Source organism: Paramacrobiotus metropolitanus, unplaced genomic scaffold (assembly GCF_019649055.1).
Source record: "Paramacrobiotus metropolitanus isolate TYO unplaced genomic scaffold, Prichtersi_v1.0 Parri_scaffold0000015, whole genome shotgun sequence".
Taxonomy (NCBI): Eukaryota; Metazoa; Tardigrada; class Eutardigrada; order Parachela; family Macrobiotidae; genus Paramacrobiotus; species Paramacrobiotus metropolitanus.
Window position 1 is genome coordinate 1,370,722 of NW_026570235.1, and position 26,548 is coordinate 1,397,269.

At 41.9% G+C, this 26,548-nt stretch overlaps 1 protein-coding gene across 5 annotated transcripts; it reads right to left on the reverse strand.

Annotated features, from left to right (window-relative positions):
• Positions 1–66: 66 nt before the first annotated feature.
• LOC129584858 (adhesion G protein-coupled receptor L3-like) lies at positions 67–26,170 on the reverse strand. 5 transcript variants are annotated; one of them, XM_055477232.1, is made up of 12 exons: positions 26,154–26,170; positions 25,388–25,642; positions 8,538–8,701; positions 5,814–6,024; positions 5,617–5,726; positions 4,715–5,197; positions 3,037–4,008; positions 2,845–2,974; positions 2,275–2,665; positions 1,918–2,193; positions 1,678–1,830; positions 67–1,385 (listed from the first exon to the last, which is right to left on the reverse strand). In XM_055477232.1, the coding sequence occupies exons 3-12, from the start codon at positions 8,620–8,622 to the stop codon at positions 438–440; spliced, it is 3,759 nt and encodes a 1,252-aa protein (XP_055333207.1). In that variant the 5' UTR covers positions 8,623–8,701; positions 25,388–25,642; positions 26,154–26,170; the 3' UTR covers positions 67–437. The 5 variants fall into 5 exon arrangements, with proteins under 5 accessions (XP_055333207.1, XP_055333205.1, XP_055333204.1 ...); XM_055477230.1 differs by lacking the exon at positions 26,154–26,170 and adding an exon at positions 25,770–25,840; XM_055477229.1 differs by lacking the exon at positions 26,154–26,170 and having other exon boundaries at positions 25,388–25,680.
• Positions 26,171–26,548: the final 378 nt, after the last annotated feature.

Here is a 26,548-nt window from a genome sequence, read left to right on the forward strand (position 1 = left end):
GATCAAGATCCGGATGATCGGATCCAGTACTTCCGTTCACGATACAATAAGCGTAACTTACAGGTGTCAAATTAATTTCTTGATTACAATTTCCAGTATACAGAACTTACATAAAGACACAAAACCGTGAGCACTGGTTAACAGCTGTCCGGAAGAACAGCATAAAACGCAACACATAAAACTGAAAAACTGCTCAGCAAACTGAGTTTCGTCTCTACATGGGATAAAACCACGGTCGGGTCAGCAAACGAACTCGCACAAATCATCAACAAGAACAAACTCTATAAAAGGAATTCTATCACATTTTGGTCCACTTTCCTTGTCCTGCCAAGTGGAGACGATCCACAACGAGAAAGCAACAGAATTATGGCACACAACGGTGCAACCGCGCCTGGAAGAAATATTTGTCGAGTGATTGGATATCTTTGTCCGTCCGTTCAACATTCGCTGTACGATAGCGGCTGTTCCGGTGGCTTTGGCATGAGCGGCAAGCGTCTCACCATCTTCGATCCATCACAGAACGAAGTGAGCCCGAATGCATTGTAGTTCCCCTGTTGCAGGGGAATGTTCATCGTCCCAGGCATCCCAACTGCTGGCATTTCAAGCGGCAAGTGGCCGTGCACGTTAGGCATTGCCGCTGAGTTAACATACGCTTGATTGTCCGGGATGAGCATGACGGGTTGGCGGGGTGCGGTATGACGGATACGATGGGAATTGGTGGAGCAGCATGACCGGCAACCTAATGAATGCTTGCCATCCACGGGCATGCGCCCCATGAAGTTAATCAGCGGTTTATGCTCACTGGTCCCGGTACTGCTCAGGCTGGGTCGATAGCTGGGCACTTTGCGATGTCCGTCTGCCTCGCACACCCAGGGCATCCGGCGCGAGTGCTCTTCGTCCGTACTCATATCCGACCCGCCCTGCTGGTAGATGGACGTGTTGGACTCGTCTGATTCACTGTACGGACACATTTCCTCTTCCAGCTGCTGAGCATCAATTTCCGCGTAAATATGCTCATTAGGATCCAGACAGTGGCGTCCGTACAAGTGGCGGGCGTTGCGGGCGGCAACACGTGCCGCGACAGCCGGATATTCTGCTTGCAGGACTTGGGAGGCCTGCTTACGGGCCACGGAAGGGGGATACAAAGTGCGCTGGTGGATGTGAATGGGCTGCATGGGCGGTGACTCAGCGCTGGGACAGGAGACAGATTCATGCCCGGAATCCCGATTGGAACTGCGGGTGGAGCTCTGCTCCGGGCATTCAGGGTGTTCGCAAGTGCACTGCAACACGGGCGCTGGAGAGTGAGGCGGAAGCGTGCTGGTGACGGTGTTGCGGCGAGACGTATCGTAACGTGGTCCATAATAAGGAGCATAATTATGCATGTACTAAAAAAGACAAATCCAAAGTTGAGTACACATTCGGCTGCGTATTCAGTAAGAACCGTCATCAGTTTGTTATCAAATCCAACTCTATCGTCTCAACATTTTCCAAAAATTTTTAAAATGAGAACATTCCTTCTAAGCGTTTTGAAAACACATCAAAGTCATTCGGATTACAAAATTCGGAACACCAAATGAAAGTCAGGAAGTCAGTAGAATGAAAAATAAACGTATAAACCATGTGCTGACAGCCCTTAGATTGCCTTGATTGGGAACCGCAATTTCAAATTACACATACCGGTTGTTCTTTGTCCAGAGGCGGCGAGCACTGGTAAAATCCTTGACCAGTGGATGGATTGTTGTCGGAAAACGATGATGTTGAACGTGTGCATATACTGCTAGCAAAGCGCTCGGACTGATTGGAAATAAACTGCCTCAGAGCGATTTTAACCTATTTGAGAGACGAAGACAAACATATATACTAACCAATAAATCAAATCATTGCCCCGATAATATGAAATTGATCGACCCAAATTACCTTATCGTTTCGCAGACAAACGAGCACGAAGATGAATAGCCCCTGCACACTATTCAAGAATGTGAAGATATATGCAAATATGATCGTCTCCAAATTGCCAACATAAAGGAATCCAAAAACCCATGTAATGCTCATGAGAAACGTCAGGCCAATTGCACCGGAAATCCATGTTTTGATATGCATCCACGAGCTAGGATCACGCGCACGCAGTGCCGTTTGTCGTCCATGATTTTGGCACATAAAGTACATGGCCATTGAAAGAAACATGACGTTCAGCTGTCAAAGAAACAACCATAATTACCATGAATTTTCCTGCGCAAATTGCTGTTTACGACAATCCGACCGCCGGTCACTTACCACAATAATTAGTCCAACAGGAATAACGAAACTCAGAATGAAGTAATTGTCGGCGCGGAGCCAACAGTAATCCGGTGTCGCATAACTGCGCCAGTCCACCGCCAAACACACGGCCACAATTAGCAATGGGACACCGTAGCCAGCCAGATAATAATACACGCGACGCGATTTTTCGGAATCAAAAACTTCAACCAGCATCCACCATAAATTTAATCCCTCAAATAATGACCAGGCAAACGTGGCCAAGAAAAAATAATGCATCAGCGCGGAAAAAATGTGACATCCCACGGGCAGCTGGGTCTGGTTAATGCCGGAAATGAACATTATCTCCGCCATCATCAAGCAGAAGGCCAAATTTTTGTGAATGGTCGTGCGCTCCGATTGCAGGCTTCTAAACAATCAAGCAAATGAGTTGGAGTTGTTTTCAGCAATGTAAATTGTAATTCACTAAGAGCAGCTATAAGTAACATCTACTTTTTAGTAATAATTTAACAAAACCATAAGTATAAGTGATAGTATGCATACGCTTTATGTGATATATACACACTGTTTAATCATATTTTAACTTACCGGAACGACCAGAAGATAATTAAAGTAACCAGCAAGCAGACGATGGAGATTGAGCAACCTATGATCGTTATTTTGGTCAATGCATCGTTATGGGGCGAGGTCCCTATCGTGCCCGTAACATCCATCAAAACTAAAAAAATCAAATGGTAAAGTGTCGAATGAACCGAATAAAGTTAATCTGATGTTAATTACCGGCAAAATTCGTCAAATGGTCGCACTCGCACACGGTCTTATGGCTGTAGCTCTTGACCACCACACAGCCGCGCGTCGACCAAGCTCCTTGGAAATTCATCTCCTTATCGTTTTTGTAATCCCAAAAAGCACACATGGTTGGCTGGCCATTTGCCGGAACAGTGTGTTCGAGCGTGATGATAACCGGTTCCTTCAGCTGAGTGGCTCGATGCACACCATTGATTGCCGCCGATATAACCTTCGAATTGACAACCATACCAGCCGGCACATTACCGGTCGACGTCGTGCCCACCGCTTCCAAATATTGACCAACATTGTTATAGGACAGGAATACCAGCTTGACCATATTTTCCTGGGTATGATCCTGCAATGCCGCCGCTGTGAACTCTATGCTGTCCGCGGTGTATACTCCCATGGTATCGTTGTTCTTCGGTGGTAACTTGTAATTTCTTTCCATCTGTTTCGTATGAAATTTCCCAACACCCATGACGATATTATTATCGAAACTCGTCAGAATCGATCCCACGGGAACGTTCTCCGCTAGCATGAACGCCGTAGTTTCCAGCGATACGATCAGTGTCGTCGCCGTCTCAGCGCGGTTCTCCTCGCTCAGTTCCACCCAGGAGGCATTATGCCGTACGTCCAACAGATTGCTTCCCGCCTTCAAGACCTGTTCCCCCAATTTCTGCACGCCAATATCTTGTGTGTCATCGGCCACCATTCGTGCCAGCGCCCGCTGTCCTCGTACCACGATCTTGTTAATAAGGTCCACCGCGCTCGACATGTCACCGCCGGATTTCAGAGCGTTTCTAGACGTCTGGCGTGCCAACTCCTCGGCAAGCTTTTCCGGTTGTACGTCCCCGCCGGCCTTCCGGCGGATGTCGTCCATCCAGGAACTGGTGCACTGGCGGATATCGGGGAAGCCCTTCCATCTCGGCGGATTGGTGTCCTCGCAAGTCCATTCGGCGAAAGCTAATCGAAGAAATAAGATACACACGTCAGATGAAGTAATGCTTAACCGTTACACAAGTGACGCAATAGATGTATTCTGCGCTATGTTGCTTTGGCCGATCCCCTAATCTCCACAAATCTGGCGGTATTAATCAGAATTACGCGCTCGCTGTATTGTGTAGCACCAATACGATCATCATTCACGCACATTAAGGAAAAACAGTCACAATACCGCTTCTACCGTGCAATCTGCCAGTGAGCATTGATCCTGCTACTAATATACCCAATTGCGTAACATCCACGGACAGCTGTTTTGGTTAGGCAACACGCATTCGTGCGTGTGAATTACTCATATTAATTTTCAAGTCTTCCGGCATACTCCTTTTACTCTCTGTGCCAATCCATTGTCAGATGTGGAAGCCATGTGGAACGCCATGAAACAAGTAATTTGGGATGGGTGGTGGGCCATTGGGGTGAGGTCTAATTTAAAAGATTTTCCGCTAAGCAAACATTACACAGGGATCGCCAATAAATGTGGCCACAATAAACCCACTGATTTAACCTAAATTTTCCTTCAATGAAATGTCCACCCGTTGTGGCAACAGGTCATTGCTCGACTGTAGCAAGCTAACTTAGCTAGTGAACGTGATATATTCGTGCCAGCATCGGCAGCACAGCGGGTCTTGATTAATACGCGCTGGTTGGAACGCACTATTTTCTCTCATACCTTCAGAATTCTGCAGACACTTTTGGAAGGCCGTGGCTCCCTTTGGTGTAATGGGCCAACGGATGCCTAGGCGCATGACAGATGGACAGGATTCTGTCGCTGCCGGCGACTGCACCGAATCGGACGGCTGCTGCACAAATTGACCCGGAAGATTGTAACTCGGTGCATTGTTCGACTGAGGAGAATCTTGCATCCTCGTTCTCCAATTCGGCCTGCCTGTGATTGAACCGGTGTCAATCAATGGCTCGACAGGTGCCGTTGTCGGGGGCTCGGCAATTAAATCACTTGTTGTCGGCTGTGTGGTGCTTGTTGTCGGCGGTGAAGTGGGTGTTGTGCTCGTTGGTTGAGTCGGGGGGCTTGTTGCCATTGTTGTACTCGATGGGGTGGTAATTGTGAAAACGACACTGTAAAACGCGGCTGCGGCCGGTCGTGTGGGCAGCGCTGGCTGCAATGTCTCCGTTGGCCTCGGCGTTGCAGTGTTTTCTATTAAACAAAAAAATGGAACATAGTTAAATCAATGGAGAAAACGGTAAACACCTTTAACATTATCCGGATGTTTACAAAATCGATTAGTAAGTAAATAAATGGGTGGTACATAAACTAAAAAAACCATCTCGATTATTTCTGGATTTTACGGAATCACTCAGCCCGTTTAACTTTCGAAATCAGGATTTAAAATTTGTTTGGCGGCGCTACTTATTACAAAATTTTACAGTGCGCGGTACTTTGAGGCAAACTGGATAAAAATAACTGCCGCAATAAAAAAAGCGCTCTTTCATTCTGATTAGTATTCAAATTTCAAAGCTGTATTGAGTCACTGACTGTGAGTATTCCCATTATTATAACACTTGAACCACAGCCGTGGCGGTGTCAGTGCAGAGCGCAGCATAATTTCAACATACCGGAAGTGCACTCATAATGAACTTCGAGATATTTGAAGGTGTCTGGGCAAGGGTCATCACCGAATGTCCGATCGGCCACTTCCACTGAGCAGGAAGGCTTTTTACTGCATCTGCAATTTAACAAAAGGAAAAATGCATAAATTTGCCGGCTTTATCCAAACTAACATCAGCTGTCAATATGCTCGTATTATTCATACTTTTCGGTCAAGACTGGTACTGATGTGTGCGAGGTGCACTTTGTTGACCAGCTGGAGACTCCATCGGGATTACACACACTGACGCTAAACCGTCCATAATTGGCACGAACGATGCGTATTCGCTGGCCGGGCTCCTCTCCCGGATTATCACATTTTATGTTGAGAGTGGCTCCTTCGCAAGCATAACTCTGTCGTAATGGCCGCGTATTGCCTGCAGAGCAACAAATAAATAAGCATATTATTAGCTAGCATCCACACGTCAGGCCTGCTTGCGCCCGATTAAATGCAGCTGCCCACTGGATGTGAATCGCCTTGGACACTGGTCAATAATTACATTCCATGTCGCTCTTAAACTCGATTATCACTTAGCATAAATCAAGTAACTGTGTCCGTAATTAGCCTCTTGCTCTTCCCACACGCACGCAATACACTCGAACCCACGCAATGTTTCCCGTTGATCAGTAATTTCCAGTGCCACTTAGCCCATTCTGCGATCGGTCAGGATGACCAACGTAACCCTATCATTCTTCACCCGGTTTTTGGCACAATTATAATTTAAAACTGCATGGTTTTCGACTTTTCGTATTTCTGTCCCCGCCAGTTTCGAGCATTTATTTAATGTCGTGAAATGCTGACCTCACTGCAACAATTAGGTTTTCACAACTATGCGTTCTCACAAATATATACTGGATAAAACATCTCCTTTGTTGTTTTATTTATGTCAACGGGACGCCGATCAATAGGGAAAACGCTGATATAATAGAACTTATAATTGAGCAATTATTAGGCTCCAAAAAAAGCTGTTTGCTGCAACCGCACATTTGTCAACTGTAATTATTGACATTTACACTTTGATATTGATTTTTTGTGTCTATAATAGCCAGCAATTCGTCGTCCGTACACACGGAACGCTCTGAGCGCGTTATGTTGGCCGTAGGGTTCGTTTGATGGTGCAAATCAACAGTTCAATACAACCCAACAGTTTCCCGCCAACGATCTGCCTATATCGATTTAAACTGAAAAAAAGGACCTCTCCTTTTCCTCACCACAAACAAGCAAAGCAATCAGCACTATGGTTTATTGTCCGATATCTAAAACGTTCGTTCGCTCTTTTCTTATTTAACGGAGAGTTTTCCTTCCGCGCGCGAGAGAAGCAACGGAAACTTTTAACAATGTTTTCATTTCATAACGGTTTGGACTTTCCTTCTGCGTAGATCTCTTTCCTTTCCTTACAACTAGAAGACATAAAATGCAACCGGCCTGCCTAGTTTAATTATCAAACAATAAAATGCCCCAAGCGTCCGATAAAAAGTCTTTTACACATTTTTGATGCTTCACGGTCCTCTTGCACGTACAAAATGAGTAAAAAGAGCAATAAAAATTTGTCCTACGGATGGGCGATCAAAAAGATTGTTTTTGCACATCTCACATGAAGTACCATACTATAAAGAATCAGCCGGCTAGCACATCCGCAATTCTTTAAAGCTGATGTATTCTTTTGAAGGAACGATCTGTCCATCATGATTTGAAAAGAATTTCGTGTCATTATATCAAAAGAGCAGAAAAATTTGGAAAACAGCAATCGTGAGGACACTTTAATGCACCGGCAGTTCTCAAAGAATACCCTTTAACAACCTGAAGACAACCCGATTTCCTCGATTAAACTGACCACTCTCGGTGACCACAAACAAAGCGAATAATATATCATAACTATAACGCTAGATACTCCTGCACTGAAAAGAAACTGTAGAGATTGACCTTGGATAATCAGGTATTGATCGGGTGGGAAAACCCTAAACTGTCAATACGTAATCCTTCTAATTAACGTTTGGGAATGTTAATCAGGCTCTGAGAGACAAATTCTTTTTCTTAGGGGACCGGATTAGTGATGCCTTGCATGTTATACTATGCATACGAGCAGCTGTCTCAACCAGCTCATGTGATAAATGCCAGACCTCACTCCAAATCAACTCTCAAGATCGATGCAAAACAACAACAATACGCGATTTCTCGGCTAATCTGTCCTTTGAAAAAGTCAGCTAGACGTGATTAAAAGTCTGAATCACTGCCGGATCTAATTCAAACATTTGAGAAATTGCTGATCCATTCTTTAACAGATGATTCATTTATTCTGACGAGTTTCAACAAAAAAAAAGTGGGAAAAATTTATCAACGAAACTGTCAATAATTGATCTTAGGCGATAAAATAACAGACAATACGCTGCAACACATTTTTGGTAGATGGTCAAAGCTATTACACTGATGTGCCGTGTCTCTCGTTTTCTCTGCAATATTGAATAACAAAAGCAAATGCCGCCGGTCATTAATGCTACACTGAAATAATCACTGTGCACACAGGAAGCGAAATGATTGTCGGCTAGTTACACGCAAGAAAAAATCACCCATTACCATTTTCCTTAAAGATTGACTGATGTCCGACAATGGTAGTTAACGAGTCTGTGCAATAGTCTTTATGGCACATACAGCGCCGCTTGAATAATTACAGTCAAACATTCAAATTGCCGATTATCGTTAATGAACACCATACTGAATTTACCTCCTCCTCTGTCTCAAGAGATTCTACAGTTTCTACTATCTCAACTTAAATTTTAATAAATTGTGCACCTGCATCGACTAAAGGCAGATAAAAACATTTTGAAGTGATCTTATTAAAATTTAGACGAGTATTCAAACAGCGTTTTTCGTTCGATATCAAAAGCTTACCAGCAGCGTTTTTTATGAATAATCCAATTAACACAGCCAATATTATGAGCATAGCAGATTTCCGGAAAATCCAACTGTTCGCCATGGTGTCCGTTGCAGAGCGTTAAATTCCGCTGTGTTCAGCAAGCTTTTCTTCTATGAAAGCGTCATGGGATCCGCATCATCTGCACAACAAAAAATCGCTTGTTGTAAACTTATCGCGTTGCGTGTCAAGCGCGAAAAAATGAATTAATGGTGTGTCCACTTAAGATGCATCGACACGAATTACTAATTTCTCTCATAATAACTTGACACAGATAAAGTGTTGAATAATGACGGTAATAAATCGATTATCAATAACGTCGACAAAAACGCACACTGCCGTGGTGGAAAGCATAAACACCAATGCCGTAAAATGTACAGATACAACATATTCGGTGACCGGTATCATTTGGCGGCATAAGTTACTGTGTGAAACCAATTTGGTCAGCGTAGTCGAGCAAACATGCCGTAACATCATCGATCATCGAGATCACCTAATACCAACAAAAACAAACACATGTTTTCCCACTCTGAACAGCAGTTTATATTTGCATGTTAGAGGAGAATTCGCTGTATTTTTAATATCACAGCTTATATGGGTTTAAACTGCTTGTTGAAGGAAGTTTTGTACTGGCTAAACTAAATACACGCAGCGCAGGACATGGTCATTTATAAACTGCACTATTCGGCCACCGAGGAAAAAACTGCACCTTGCGAAATTCTAACCTTGTTAGATTAGGGATGTCTCTAACCGCAATGAAAAACTAAAATCTCATTTTCCATCGACATAAAGCTAATGGAAAGACATCGACATACTCTATTTAAGCATGGCGGCAAGGTTGTGGACTGGAACATATTACTTGTTAATTCTATACAGAATGATGTGGGTATGCCGACGAAATCGGCCAGTAACGCGTATATGATGCTGTCCACCACCCCTTGAACGTCTCAACATGGTCTTTTCTCAACTTTTGTTTCTTCCAAAAGAATCTTCAGAAGGTTTGCGCTCTCAACCCATCCCTACCGATATTCAGTGCAGTTCAAAAGGGAAAAGCGATAAAAGAATAACTTAACTCGTCTTCAGACATCGATTGTCTTCAAGATCTCCACCAGATTATTCTCTTCCATTCTGCATTGGATTCTCACTAAAGTAACCTGCCGAGCAATAGGGGAAATATTATAATAAAACAAAGAAAACTCCAGCAGATATTTGCCCAAGTTGATTGCACTCCTTACTGACAACCGAGTCCATCCACCAGTGCCGGTGGATTGTCAAGTTTAACACCTGCATTTTCTTTTTTAATGGGCTTCTAATCAGCCAAAACCATAAACCCAGCATCAAGCCGCAGCCGCTTTACGAGCGGCTCTAAAGTTATGTTTTGACCGTTAAACATGGTTAGTAAACGATTGTTAAGTATTGCAGATTGCTTGGCTTATCAGGCAAACAGCCAGTTTTACCGGATGGATCAAGATAAACCATAGAGAAAAGAGTGAAATGTGTGGATATAAGGGAAGAAAACTTGTTTTGCTTGCGTCAAAGACAGAGAAATTGCCGGTCTATCGAGGGAAATTTTTGTTTGGATATGTACACCTGTAATCCTTCGGACAGTGCCCTGTACAGGCCGCGTCTGGCTGATTATTATGCTGGCTGTAGTGTGCGAGTATGATCGAAATGATCAACTTTCCACCCCTTCCCCAAACTTCAACATGCGCACACACAGGAAAGGGCAAATGCACAATAAACATAAATGTCCGTTCTTCCATCTACCAGCGAAAGGCTCTTATAACGGAACAGCTATGGGTCAGAAAGGGTTCTAGCTGCTCCATCGACAAATATAAATGTTAGATCATGTTTACTTTAGGCCCTGAATGCCTTTGAGGCGATAAATTTGATCCTGCATCCCATTACCATGTGTTAAGCTGACCCGCTGATGGCGATACGATAGACTGACCACCGTCCAACGTGCACATAGTTCTTTTAACGAGTGTCAGGGCAAATCGACATTTCTGGGTTTTATTGTTTCACCAACACTGAACGACTCCAAGTGCCATTATCTTTCTAGTTAAAGGAAAGTCTTTGTTTCAGCCGCAAGTTTATTTTGTTTCCATTTAATCGCGATAAGTCCCATACAGCAAAGGGCATGCGAACGGTAGATAAAGAACGAACAATAATTAGCAGTATCATCTTAATTACGTACGTCGGCCAGTATCATTTGCAATTCGCGCGCGGCAGATCATTTGATCCAAATAAACTAGAAAACGGTCAACCGGAAACAGGTCCATGCAGTTTACCTTCGAATCGCCAGAAAGGTTAAATTTGAGAAAATGCTAATACCGCGGGAAATATTTTCGAAATAAGTAATCAATCAATTCTTAATTTCCAACATTTAACATTTATCTAACCACGAAGGCGAAATTATTAGCCACCAAGATGAAAAGGTGCGTGCGCTGAATTAAAGAAAACTTCAATTCTATAAGGAAAGGGTTTAATGACATTAATTCGCTTGTGCATGCTAAGCCATGCTTGCAGTTTGAGACGTTGCAAGCTGCAACATAACAAAAAGAAATAAACAATCCTAAATGAGGAATATTTTATTGCTTTTCAAGGTGCCTGGCGGGTTTGGTGAGCGAGCAAGTCAAGCATTACAAATTACGGCCAATTACGAAGACCATAAAGCATCGAGCAAGCGAACACCGTCACGTAACACAGACCCGTATCATCATGGAGCTCCTTCCAGTCAAATAGCCACTGACTCGTAACCAATTCTGCTTTCAAAGCATGTAGCGAATAACTGACCCTAAAATTCTATCGCGTATTACATTGACAAATTTTTACGGCTTTGGTTTTTCAGCTATCTGGTAGGAATAAGAACGATTCTGTAAAGCATATTGATACACTATGGAATTAGCAGGTCACTACTGACAAACCAATTAGCTTTCCAAAGCATGAATTATTTTTGCACTCTGCGCATGCACCATTTCCTCTGCAACGACGATCCTTCATAGCTGACAATTAACATTCGAAACTTTAAGGTGCTTATATCGATACTGCTTATAATCATGAGAAGAATTTTAAAAAAAATTGTCACTTCTGTACTGGTGAGCCGCTGCAAAAGCCAAAAATAAATTTTTAGAAAGTCCACCAATCGGCGACTACCCAAAACGAACACATACTGTTTAATGTAGGTTTCTTTAATTTAAAGGACATAAGTGGAGTATGGGTTCAGAATCCTGCAAGCAGTTTTCAGTTTATCCTTTGTCCAGACATATTAAGTACTGACAGGTTTAAGAGTCTACAACGGTCGAAAGCGCACTGGACTGTGTGCACCTTCTTTGAAGTTTCGATCAGATTGGGCCTACTTATGCCCATTTTCTCATGTACCGCAAGTCCAGCCAAAGTCAGCGCGGTCGCACAATCATCCTAAACAATACGGGTTGTCCATCTTATCACCACGGCGCCATTAGACATAATTGACCAGTTCTGTTAAATTTCAGCCAAGCATCATGCCACAAAATGCGCCCATGCCAGAAGACCATTTTCTCAACAGTGGAAAAATGCTTAGTATGCAAATATACAACACATTCATAAGTTCTATAAACTCTTACATAGTTAGGTGAAAGTTTAAAAAGCGTTCAACAGCAGCTATTCGGACTTGGAGTCAACAAAAATCGAGCACTGGGCCAGTGGCAACGAGCATGATAGAGAGGTGAAGATGCTCAAGAGCCTCTGTTGGAGCGGCTCTACAATTAGTCAGATCCTCCTGACTGTGTAAGTTGAAAACCTTTCAAGTCCTCAATACTATGTCAAATATTTTGCGCATTGCAAACATTTACAAATATTATCACATCTCGGACAGTCAAGTCAGTCAAAACAAGACCGTAGCAGCACCGGAAATGGCCGAGATGCGGTGAAAGCTTCCGATTCCGATTTCAAAATTGAAGTACAAAAGTGTTAATTTGATGCAGTGCAATTAACAACACGCTCATAAGTTGCAGTACTCAATGAATACTTAGAATAAAAAAAATAACTACTTTTTTCGTACAATATTATTAGAGTTAGAGTTTCTGAGGTAAAACCGTAAAATGTATTTAACCTGGCAAACGTTTTGTGCTCAGCATCAAGACAACTTCCGGTAAAATCGCAGGTCTGAACCGTATCACTTTCTGCCACTTTGTGAATACAAATATAGCACAGTGTAAGCACATTTTCCCAGTTATTCTTAGCATGCTGGAGCCTTTGAGAACAGAAAACTCTTTTCATATCGTACACCAAAAATATTTTTACTGATAAATAAACATTAGAAATGAAGTTTAGGGTAGAGAGGAGAACCAAACCGTATTTCCATACAGCCAGTAAGCGAAGAAATCATGCCATACAATACCAATATGGCCGGTCCGATCGAATATTAAAGCCACCGGTCAATAAAGATTTTCGATCAGATTTCAAAATCAGTTAGAAACAGAATGCAGAATCATTCCTCTCGCCACGACTATCAAATTACTTTCTATAAAATAGTTCGTATTGTGTACTCCGTGGAAGCTTTGTGTGTTTGCAAATATGACACAATCACTCTACTTTATTTTCATACTATATTAAGGAAAAGCATAGCTTTATACAACTACAGTACAATATTTAATCTTACCGGTTCCCAAATCATCGAATTTCTGTTCAACGTAACAAATTACCCCACAGAATTAAATCAAACTGTCTTGGTGTATACCCTGCTAAACAAATCTCTATAGAAGTACAGATGGTGTGCAATAACTTGAAAAAATCGTGAAACCAATTTACGTTCTGCAACCAATTTACGTTCTTTCAAACGAAAATCGAGAAACGAAGATACTTCTACAACAGTACACGTTATTTAAAGCTAGTAACTATCCTGCGCACGATCTGATCGGATGAGTTATTAGAAGATGCTGCCAAAATTATTACTATTTCGTAGAGTATTACGGATTCTGAATTTTGTATACCACGAAGTTATAGTTGTCCCTCACAGGAATTGTAAATCTTACCACATATCATAATCCACACCGCGTAGCCATTGTCCGAAAAACTGCGTGCACATTAATATCCATAACGATCCATTAGTCTCTATGCAGTCAAGGGAAGATTTTCTTAATCCATGTTATTTACAACAATATTTAGGTTTTTGTAAATAAGCCCGTTATACAATTGTCAGGAAAGGAAATTGCGAAGGTAATAATTTAGCGATCAGTTCCTAGCCAAGATGCTAGCTAATACAAGTTCCAGCACGCATTGGTAGACTGAGTGGGGATAAACGTTAACGCAAACGTGATGTAGTGTGAATACTATGAAACCCCAATAAGCGAATGAAGCAGAGGCGGAGTACTGAATCAACGACGACCAATCATAACTGAGCATGTTACCGCCAGTCTTGACCGGCGTCCGGTAAGCAATGGTGGACGCAAGGGGAAGCTACCGATGACTCATTATCCTTCCACTAGTTAGCGGCATTCACGTCGTATGTATGCAGTGTGGTATGCAGTGTGGGAAATGGTAATTTTGGGTTTTTTAGAATTACTTTGTAGCAATAATTACACTTCATAGTCAAGCTACTCTGTATATGCAGAGCTTTTATGCTATAGTATAAATTTTTTGGAACGACACAGTGAGCTATGAATTTTTATCTTCTAAGAGCAGTGTAAGAATAGAATAGGTGGTACATAATAGATATATACAATAGTACATGCTTATTACCGAATGCAACTTCTGGACAGCCGAAGCAGACGTGTAGTGACCACACATTCAATAAAGCGACAGGGGGTAATGTTCTGTTGCCTGTAATAATCACAGCGGTGCGCGAATGTGTTTCCCCGATCGACTACATATTTGCGGGGGACTGATGGCTAGGTGGATATTCTTGTGGCATGCCATTTTGATTCCTTAACCAGCCGCGTCTTGCAGATTAAAGATACCGGTTGGAAAAGCTAAGACCGCAGACAATCTAACACCGATCGACGCAACAACTGACCTTCGTCTGAGTAATGTAACTTTAGCAAATAAACACGACCCAGATTCCGGTAATTCCTCGTTAAGTCTTGTGCGCATTTTCGATTTCTTTTCAATAAAAGCCAAATCTACTAGATGGGGAGAGCTCTAACAGCATGCCAAAAGGCACACAGTGCTGTGAATCATTTTGTTGACAATCGGAACAATAGAGTTGACTAAATTGGATGCAATAATGTTACGATCAGGGGCTGTAATTAAACGGAGAGCGGCAGGTGCATCCTGCTCGAATGGCAGCCAATTTTGTAGCAGTTTTCTGACAGCACTACTAATTAAGACTTTATAATTAAGCTTCCCAGTGGCCGCCATGCTAACTATCGACATGCTCCTGCATGTTTACGCTCTCCCAAACCGCTTGTGTTCTGGAGGATAATGCGATTCACAATACGAGATATTTAGATGTTAAGCCAGAAATAGCTATTTGCACCCTAAAGCGATGTATGGAGCGATTATCACAGCCTGAGCCGAAGCAGTTGTTGTGTACAGGAGGCAGCAATTTCCCAGTTTATGCCGATATATGCAATCTAATGGTCTTGTCTGCAAATTGCCTACTTGCTGCAACAGTTGCAAATTACTGCAATGCAGATGGCGACCTTTCCCATTTGCCGCAAAATTATGCGAAATAAAAACTCCTGTACGTACGTACGCTGACTACGCATACAGCAAAGTCACAAAATTTCTTGGTCAGTATTATTCTGTTTTCCTGGTCATTAAGACTGGTAAATCACTAAAATCACAGGCTAAACTTATTTGGAATCGCACTAACTGAATTTCCGTAACAAGTGGAGCGTAACTGATACGGCTGCCAGTCTTCACTACTTATGCACGCTTCCTGCTTGTACGATAATTAAGAGGCCACATCTCCTGATATTCTCTTTGGGCCGATATTAATCCATATGGGAATGTATGTAAATGCATTTCATTATCAAACTCATCATTTCCAAGTGATTATTATGAACAAAACCATAGAGGTCCGTTGCACACTTCAATTTCGCGCGACCATACCGCTCTTCCCAGCGCACACGCCTACTCTGCCTGGGCAATTTAAATGATTTATCAAACAAACTCTTTTCATATCGTACACCAAAAATATTTTTACTGATAAATAAACATTAGAAATGAAGTTTAGGGTAGAGAGGAGAACCAAACCGTATTTCCATACAGCCAGTAAGCGAAGAAATCATGCCATACAATACCAATATGGCCGGTCCGATCGAATATTAAAGCCACCGGTCAATAAAGATTTTCGATCAGATTTCAAAATCAGTTAGAAACAGAATGCAGAATCATTCCTCTCGCCACGACTATCAAATTACTTTCTATAAAATAGTTCGTATTGTGTACTCCGTGGAAGCTTTGTGTGTTTGCAAATACGACACAATCACTCTACTTTATTTTCATACTATATTAAGGAAAAGCATAGCTTTATACAACTACAGTACAATATTTAATCTTACCGGTTCCCAAATCATCGAATTTCTGTTCAACGCAACAAATTACCCCACAGAATTAAATCAAACTTTCTTGGTGTATACCGTGCTAAACAAATCTCTATAGAAGTACAGATGGTGTGCAATAACTTAAAAAAATCGTGAAACCAATTTACGTTCTGCAACCATTTTACGTTCTGTCAAACGAAACGAAGATACTTCTACAACAGTACACGTTATTTAAAGCTAGTAACTAGCGCTCGATCTGATCGGATGAGTTATTAGAAGATGTTGCCAAAATTATTACTATTCCGTAGAGTATTACGGATTTTGAATTTTGTATACCACGAAGTTACAGTTGTCCCTCACAGGAATTGTAAATCTTACCACATATCATAATCCACACCGCGTAGCCATTGTCCGAAAACTGCGTGCACATTAATATCCATAACGATCCATTAGTCTCTATGCAGTCAAGGGAAGATTTTCTTAATCCATGGTTTTTGTAAATACGCCCGTTTTACAATTGTCAGGAAAGGAAATTGCGAAGGTAATAATTTAGCTATCAGTTCCTAGCCAAGATGCTAGCTAATACAAGTTCCAGCACGCATTGGTAGACTGAGTGGGGATAAAGTATAAACGTTAGCGCAAACGTGATGTAGTGTGAAAGCCCAATAAGCGAATGAAGCAGAGGCGGAGTATTGAATCAACGACGACCAATCATAGCTGAGCGTGTTACCGCCAGTCTTGACCGGCGTCCGGTAAGCAATGGTGGACGCAAGGGGAAGCTACCAATGACTCATTATCCTTCCACTAGTTAGCCGCATTCACGTCGTATGTATGCAGTGTGGGAAATGGTAATTTTTGGTTTTTATAATTACTTTGTAGCAATAATTATACTTCATAGTCAAACTATATACAGAGCTTTTATGCTACAGTATAAATTTTTTGGAACGACACAGTGAGCTATGAATTTTTATCTTCTAACCAGTGAGCGCACTGTAAGGTGGTATATAATAGATATATACAATATGTACATGCTTATTACCGAATGCAACTTCTGGACAGCCGAAGCAGACTTGTAGTGACCACACATTCAATAAAGCGACAGGGGGTAATGTTCTGTTGCCTGTAATAATCACAGCGGTGCGCGAATGTGTTTCCCCGATCGACTACATATTTGCGGGGGACTGATGGCTAGGTGGATATTCTTGTGGCATGCCATTTTGATTCCTTAACCAGCCGCGTCTTGCAGATTAAAGATACCGGTTGGAAAAGCTAAGACCGCAGACAATCTAACACCGATCGACACGCAACAACTGACCTTCGTCTGAGTAATGTAACTTTAGCAAATAAACACGACCCAGATTCCGGTAATTCCTCGTTAAGTCTTGTGCGCATTTTCGATTTCTTATCAATAAAAGCCAAATCTACTAGATGGGGAGAGCTCTAACAGCATGCCAAAAGGCACACAGTGCTGTGAATCATTTTGTTGACAATCGGAACAATAGAGTTGACTAAATTGGATGCAATAATGTTACGATCGGGGCTGTAATTAAACGGAGAGCGGCAGGTGCATCCTGCTCGAATGGCAGCCAATTTTGTAGCAGTTTTCTGACAGCACTACTAATTAAGACTTTATAATTAAGCTTCCCAGTGGCCGCCATGCTAACTATCGACATGCTCCTGCATGTTTACGCTCTCCCAAACCGCTTGTGTTCTGGAGGGAATAATGCGATTCACAATACGAGATATTTAGATGTTAAGCCAGAAATAGCTATTTGCACCCTAAAGCGATGTATGGAGCGATTATCACAGCCTGAGCCGAAGCAGTTGTTGTGTACAGGAGGCAGCAATTTCCCAGTTTATGCCGATATATGCAATCTAATGGTCTTGTCTGCAAATTGCCTACTTGCTGTAATAGTTGCAAATTACTGCAATGCAGATGGCGACCTTTCCCATTTGCCGCAAAATTATGCGAAATACAAAAACTGTACAATACGTACGTACGCTGACTACGCATACAGCAAAGTCACAAAATTTCTTGGTCAGTATTATTCTGTTTTTCCTGATCCGCATTAAGACTGGTAAATCACTAAAATCACAGGCTAAACTTATTTGGAATCGCACTAACTGAATTTCCGTAACAAGTGGAGCGTAACTGATACGGCTGCCAGTCTTCACTACTTATGCACGCTTCCTGCTTGTACGATAATTAAGAGGCCACATCTCCTGATATTCTCTTTGGGCCGATATTAATCCATATGGGAATGTATGTAAATGCATTTCATTATCAAACTCATCATTTCCAAGTGATTATTATGAACAAAACCATAGAGGTCCGTTGCACACTTCAATTTCGCGCGCGACCATACCGCTCTTCCCAGCGCACACGCCTACTCTGCCTGGGCAATTTAAATGATTTATCCAAGCAGCGGGCCGTTCCTTTGTTAATGCGTATTCTGTCCCGTTTCACCTATTCGGCATTCCTACTTATTATCTCACAGAAAGCTGTTATGTGCTCGTAACTGAAAACTTCAACTTATGGGCCATTATGTCATAAAGTTATGCCAAATTAAAGTTGAACCAGCATGACGACGACGTTGTCTTGGGAGCTGGGACAGAGGATTTGGCTTTTAGATTATGTACGCGGCGCTGTGGCTGCGGGCTAGCCGTTGTCCACCTTTTGAAAGGCGGCCAGCGCGCTGTGCGCTATAGCGGCTAACAGGTTCGGCGCACCGAAGCTTACCAAATGACTGATTCAACTAGACATTAGGCAGCAACTAATTTGTGTTTTCATGCCTTGTCAAAGTCTATAATTTGCCATGGAAACCTTGCCGAGTGAGCTTGCAACTACTCATTGGATTCGCCATAAGAAGGTGGCAGATTTGGCCGGTAAACTTTCCCTTGAGCATATGCTCCGATAGGCTGTGCAGGAAAGGGACGGAACGTTTCTATCTGATCATGTTAAAATCAGAATTGTCCGCGCCAACCGTCTGTTCGCCGAAGGAACACTACCACAGTCTTAACAGTCTTTCTGCCTTCTGGCGAGCGGTCAGATTTTACGATCGGTCATAATTTATCAAAACTGCCCCCACATTACAAAGTACGCGGCGCTTAAAAGCTGTGCTGTGCATGACGCGGTCACACGGGCCGGTAAAGTAATAATGATGCGGTCGTATAACTCTTGTGCCATATATATATGATCGATTCGGAAACATTGGAAAATGAATATGTTGCATCGGGGTGCATCACTCTTTGCACGACAAAGAACCCATCACTATAACGTAAACAAAGCTTTTTAGCCGCCTAACCCACTTCCATAACATGAATATTTAAATTTTTAAACTTTTCTACATGCGAAAAATAATGACAAGTTGCTCTGGCCGGAGATGATCGAGCAGACAAAAGGGCACGGAGTGTACACTCAGTACACTGTGTACGATTCGTTTGCAGCGCGCTGCCGTCTGCACTGACCGCACATAACCACACCCTGGAGGTAGAGTGAGAACAGTGTACGCGCCGTCCGTGGTCGGAGATATCCTGTAATTACCAATTGTTTAACCTGGATTAATTATCGATCCTTTTCACCGGTCTGCTCAGGCTGAAAAGTCGCCATTTGTGCGCCATTCATACAGTAAAGGGAAATATCGGCGACACATCCGGTTGATTTGCGCGCTTGGCCTACTAATTAAATGCCTAGTTATTAGCGCTGCAGCGAATCTATTGTGTTGTGCTGAACGAAAATGCTTTTATCCGTACTGATTCACCGCTGGCGCAAAAGGAAGTCTGGCCGTATCATTCACATTTTCCTCCCAAACAGCATTAACGGAAAATAATAGTAAAGATGCACAATCACGCTTGACCAAATTGCGCGTTAGTAGGTGAACTATTTGACAGATGGATCCTGAAACCGAGCCTTTTAACGTATTACAAAAACCGTTTGACGGATTGCGCACACCGGAAAAAAAGAGAAATATGCTCGTTTTCACCTGCTTTATGATTGGTTTTCCGCTGTATGATTTTGATCCAATGAACTCGGCTTTTACCGTACAAAAAAAGTTTAAGTATGAAAAAATTCTCTTGCTGAGCAGAGAAAATGAACAAGGCTCAACAAGCTAATAAGCTTCTTAAGAAATTTATGTGACTTTTTGCGCTGGGCGTTTCCGCATCACGTAAACCTTGGGAACCAGCTAATTCTGGGTAGAGATATCAGTTTTGGAACAGTAGTTAGTTTTACCCGGAAAACGGCAGATTCTGCAATTACGTTCCGGTAAGCTTTCAGACACAAATCATAATATTATATGAACGTCGGTAGCTATTGCCGCTGATAAGTTAATACTCATAATTCAGGCAAAACCTGTTGTATCCGCATATTAAGCAGACATACATCAATAAAACAGTAATCTCAATTGCATTTGAGCTGGACAACACATCTTCACAAAGCTGTTAGACAAGATTTGATCGGATGATTCGAACAACCGAAAAGAGAATGCATCATTCGAGTCCTGCCGTGAGTGCTTCACTCTCTCTCGTCTATCTTGCGCGGATGTATGCATTTGTCCAGTTTCTTTCCGATGCAGGCTTTCTCTATGCACCTTTTGTCAGTTATGTTCCACTGGCAAATATTGAAGTGTTTCCAATGTACCAAAGCAATATAAAGCGCCCAAAGGGATTTCGTCAAGGATAACTGATGGTTATGAGTGTCTGTATGACAGTCATAAGAAGATTTTAAAATGCAAAGCACAATCATCTATCCGCGGCGCAACGAGGAGGAGATTTGCAAGCCCCCAGCGCAGCCGCGGCGCAAGTTGTCTCTCGCTGGCTGGACATAACACAAAACCACGCAGTGGTGGTGTGAGATGTGCGGATCACGCGTTACTACTTGAGAAAAGGGACAGTTTGTATTGACCCGACAGGCTGTCTAGTGGGCAGCGCGCCGGATGGATTTTCAAATTTGATCCGCGCGCGAGTCTCCCTCTTGTGTTTAAATTCCTCCCTTTCTACGCCGTATGGATGATACGACATAAGACACAAATTTTCCTTTGAACGTCTTAGAAATGCTATTACAATTCAGCCTCTTGTGTGCGATTCAAATATCCGTTCGTGATCTAGAAAATTTGTTTTGTTGTTGAAAGTGCCCCTAATGAGCAGTCTCGTAATGAAGTGTCAGGATTGGCACTAGAATGTCCGCTGTTACTTGGGTGGCAGTGTCTCCCCGACGTTCGTTTACTGACGAATTTTCGGTTAATTTAACTACCGCGTGCAAACCGTACTAAATTTAATGCGGATCATATTACTTTGATCTAGGATGCTACGGCTGTGTCCATCACAACGTTGAACATGAGACGAAAATGTTTTGACATAATTAGACGCGGCCTGCAGTCCATGAAATACAATGATATTTACTGTGCTTAGGCTGTATATATGCAGAGACATATTTGATTTATCGCTGGTTTCGCCATTTTTGGTCATGACCAAAACGTGCCGATTCGGTTTTACCAATCCAACAACAATTTTTTTACACTAATGTGGTCATTAATCTCAATTAGGAATGGAAAAATTTATTCATACATCCTCGCAATAAACTTGTCGAAAATTTAGGCACAATAAAGCCGCCGAACCATTCGTTATCTTTACCACGTTGCGATCAGCGTTGATGTCAACGAAAGAAAAGATTAACCTCGAATATACGTAACTGTTTTTGGTAGTAAATTCTTCATCGAACAATAATTATTTTTCGACGTGCCTAAAGCATGTCAAATTGCATCAGAATAAATAACACACTGAAAGCTGTGCATTCTGGACTTTGGTTACGCATATCTCTATGGATAAATATACACTTCTACGGATACATAAAGTTACGGTAGCTGGCAAAAAAATGTACGTGCACAACGTTAATGATTTTTTGAGTATCAAAAGTTTACAAAGGCTGTACAAATGTCATAAAAATTTATGTAGGCGGATCTGGGTCTACGGTTCTGGTGTTTATAAATTGAAGCGACAAAGAATCACTGAGATCCAGTCGTATTTCGTTTTAAAAGAGCATTTACACTCTCATTCCTGTCTGGTCATTTGCATTTATATCACCACAAAGCAAAGCCGCAAAGATACACAAGCTGTTCGGGTCGTATAAATTGATCATCAGCGAATTCATTTGAGGACACTAAAGATCTATTTTAGAAGAATGAACAGCCTGAAACACCGAATACACCAGCCAATTTCGGCAGAATATTTATTTCAAATAAACCGCCTGATTAAATATTCGGCGTCAACGCGACGTTATGGTAAACTCCGCAAACAAGTGTAGCACAAGCCGCCATTTTTAACAAATGTTTAATTATTTTTTTTAAATTGCTTTTGAAAATTAACATTTTTAAACTTTCATATCGAACTTTGAGTTAAAGAAAATTTTTATGAGCGGGTTTTGCTACAACTACTACTGATAGAATTTGATAGCATTTGACTTCTGAGAACAACGATATCAGCGGCAATATCATTTTGAAGATTTTCTGTACCAGCTGGATGTGGATTTGCAAATGGTAGCCAGTTGGTTCTTAGCAAATTAAATGTGAAAGCAAGCGGAACGTGATGGAGACAGCGGCATGCGCAGTAGCGGTAGGGAGGCAGTAGACAATAACCAAATGAGAGTCAAATCTGTCTAGTGATCAGTATGCACCTTAAAATGGGATCGGAATAAGTAAGCGTACTAATGCTAAGATGGGCGCTGGCGCGCACACATATGCCGTATCCGGCGCACCGCCAAGAAATTCTCTTCCACCGAGTGCCGACTAACAGATTTGTAGCCGATTTCCTGTTTTGCATATTCGTTAAATTAACGACCAATTTAACCTTAAGTATAGGTTATACCGGCATGTCGCGATGTACATGTACGGTCGGGGAAACGAGGAAATCTAAGGTCAGAGTTGGCAAATAAATTGTTCTTTGATTGGTCCGGCTCAGACACTTGAAAATTCCCATCTTTTGTTGACCTTCAAGAGGGGGATTATCGTTTTTGCTGCAGCGCGGGGTGAGTGCAGCACTAGCACTTTGGGATGGAATGGTTGTTGATTGAGCAGATCCGTCCTCCAAATAAACTTGAGTTGTGGTGTTTAGCCTTTAATTAAGCTGCCTGAGCTGTAACAGCTGCTCGGCATCCAACTGGTATTTACACCAGCACACGCTCTACCACTGGGCGTATTTCGAATATCCGTAGAGAGAAGTGGAAATCAGATTGAAATTATGCGCAATATATAACTGGGACTCGCATAATACTTCATTTAACAAGCAAAACGCCGTTACAAGTGGCTGGTTCAACATTTATTCAATAGTGTGTGTACTGTAAAATTTCCCAATGAGAAATGTATGGCTGTAAGGGTTTCGGATCTAAATTCCTATCGGCTTGCGCTATTGTGTCCGTATTTATTATGGCCAATGGGCATTCGTAAAAGAAATTAGTCCTCTTTTGTAGGAAAAGTGGAAGAACTAACATAGTGCCACAGCCATGTTATGCATTAACATGAGGGTTGTCAGAATCATCCACGAAATAACCGGTGCAGCGTGTAAAAATCGATAAGAATACCATACACCGAGCACCATAGCTAGCCTTTAAATTCCAAATGGACAACCATTTTAAGCGCGCCTGGCGATACATATATGTGAGCAAAATGAAAAGAATACGCTAATCACACTAAGTGCTACCACCAACTGCTTCGGTATTAGTTGCGCGACAGTCATTTATTTTAATGGCTCTGACCACAAACTTTGTGTTTTGGATATTTTTCCAGCTAGCGGCCTTCACTTTAAAAGCCCTGTCCATTCCATTATCGTTTGGGGAATAGCGTGTATAAAATTATCCCTCAACCCAACCGAATGGGATTAGCAATGGGATACATAATTAGCAATGCATGGATTTGCCAGCCAAAGCTGCAATCATGCACGCATCATATATTAGAATAAAAGTCAGAAATGCAGAAACAAATAATTTAGCCGCATTCATATTTGCGCGTCCGGGAGATGTGCATATACTACATTGCAACCTATATGTTTTGTATATACGGCAAATGATATCGCGACGTTTTCCCCTTTACGCTTCCAGCCCGGCATGGGACGGCGATGATACTCTGTGTGCTAGTTTTCCTCGACAGGAGGAAACGTCCGCCACGTCGATGATCGGCTCCGTGCGAGCGCCGGAGCGATCCAGTGAAACATGATAACCTGATGTGATTCTGTTTCGGTGGATACAAATACATCATCCCTGGCACTATACAGTGCACACACTGCCAGAGCCTTTTATTTCTTTTGACTGCTATGGCAATCATCGCTTTAACCAGCTCGTTTCCTTTTCAGATGTATCCCCACATCATTTCATGGAGCAATTGGCTCAGCCGCACTTTTACTGCTTCGCAAATTTGTTAACTCGTAAAATCACGGTAGCGCGAAATTTGATTAGCATATCTTTAATACATATAACATCCGTTTATTTCACCCATAGACAGATTCAATAATAGCGATGTTCGCCAAGCGTGTTGTGGGAAATTCATCAGCCCATCAGATCAATCGTTTTCTTTCCATATTATACGACACTGAATACTTATCAATATTTATTTTGTTATAGCAAATTCAGAAAAGCCGTTGTATCTAAAACTGATACTAATATTACCCGATTTAGAAACACATAATTACTGTAGCTGGTTTGGTGGTCACAAATAATTAGTGCAAAATTAAAAACAACATTCCAAAATGAAAGGTTACTAAAATCACGCGTACGTACGTTTGTAAATAAGACTCGGAGGTGATTCATACAAGTTATTCATTGTTTACCTAGCCTTACAAGTAAAAGTAAGTATCAAGTAGTTTCAGTTTCTGATAACAATTAGGTCGTTTGATAGTCAGCAGCAAATTAAATTAAACCAACGAATTGTCTACTTTATCGGGCAACTACGGAACACCGGTTTCGTAAATTTTCAGTTTTCAAAACGAAATTTTCGATTTAGTTGCATGTCGCAAAACGTTTTCGCAAAATGCAGAAAGGTTCATATTGCCAAAACGAAAGAAATGTTAAAAATCTGAGCAATGAAACCTATGCTTCCGGTAGAGCGGTATCACATTAACCACTGCTCAGACGCTTACCGTGAAGTTCACAATTTTGCCGGCACCGGAAGTCATAACTTATCATAAACCCAAACTTCAGATTTGTGACACGCAATTCGATCGTAATAAAAATGTAACCAAGTTATAACGCTCCTTTGTAGATCTTTTAAATCAATTTAGCTTCTAGTGAAGTCGATGCCTTGCAGTTTTTATAATTTGCAAGGACTTTTAATTTAGTCATAACAAATGGATGATATAAGTAGATTCTCACTTACCCGGCACACTCATCAATTCTGCAGTACAAAAGATTGGAAAAGCCAAGACGTGGGATGAGAATGTGAAGTGCAATCTAGAGCATTCTGATCGAAGATCCGCCAATGTTCCTCAGTTTATTACAGCTGGGTCGATATGTACACATATATACGAGTATGATTTCTACACATGTATAATTCTTCGTTGATGAGTATGTTGATCGGCGGAGCTATCAGCGCTTACCCCCGAATTTTATTGTAGAATTAACGCAGGTAGATCTGCAAAGTAAATCCAGAAGTAATCAGCTGGTGACTGTTTGTTTTGCACAACATATCGTTTAACACCGTGCAGACTTTATCGCATTGTTAACACACGTTTGCATTTTATATTTAACTGATAAGCTACCTGCACAACGTCGCGCCACTGAATAATGTTTTACCAATGGCTTAGCACGGATTATGCGCACACACTTTACCATCGGTCAAGCGAGAAAAAACAACGCCGGAAAAAAACTCTGCCTCCTTGATAAAAGCGTCTTAACAACACATGTACACGCGTACATACAGTTGACTGCACTCCGTGCCGCTATGTGCCAAACCACCCGTGGTTTGAATTATTACTCTAGCCAATTACGCCATAGAGACGTTATCGAGAACATCTTGTGAAAAATGGTAACAATAACGAGTTTAGACGAGGCGTTTGGGAATACGCTTGGCAGTTGTGATTATCAGATTGCCGTATACAACGCGTCCGTTCATAAACGACATGCTAAATGCTTCTCACACGAACCGGGAATTTTAAGGATACTGGATATTCTCATCAAAACGGCAGGGGAAGGGGAGCAGCGGTGCTATAGAAAACTTAAAAGAAAACAACACTTTTATATACGTACATCAAATTAAAAGCGCAAAGCAAGTTTTCACATTTGGGCACACATACATATACACACTGTTGACAGTGCAGCAAGCTCATCGATGTTTCTTGCCCTGGAAACTAACTAAGAGACACAATGTGCACAATTCATGAGAAATTTGGGAATCAGTACTCAAAAACGGAAATACAAATTGATTGTGTCCTATGGGTGCAAGTGAGAAGGCGGACTATGAAGGGAATACTGTGATGCGCACAGATCTGGGCGTTAACCATTCTGGAGCAACAACAGGCATATACACACATAGTGAAAC

Excerpts from the sequence above, each read along its gene's own strand:
- LOC129584858 (XM_055477232.1), bottom strand. The coding sequence starts at position 8,622 with ATGGCGAACAGTTGGATTTTCCGGAAATCTGCTATGCTCATAATATTG. Across the intron at positions 5,727-5,813 it reads GTACCAGTCTTGACCGAAAA|ATGCAGTAAAAAGCCTTCCT; the intron begins GTATGAATAATA and ends GTTAAATTGCAG. Across the intron at positions 1,386-1,677 it reads CTCTGGACAAAGAACAACCG|TACATGCATAATTATGCTCC; the intron begins GTATGTGTAATT and ends TGTCTTTTTTAG.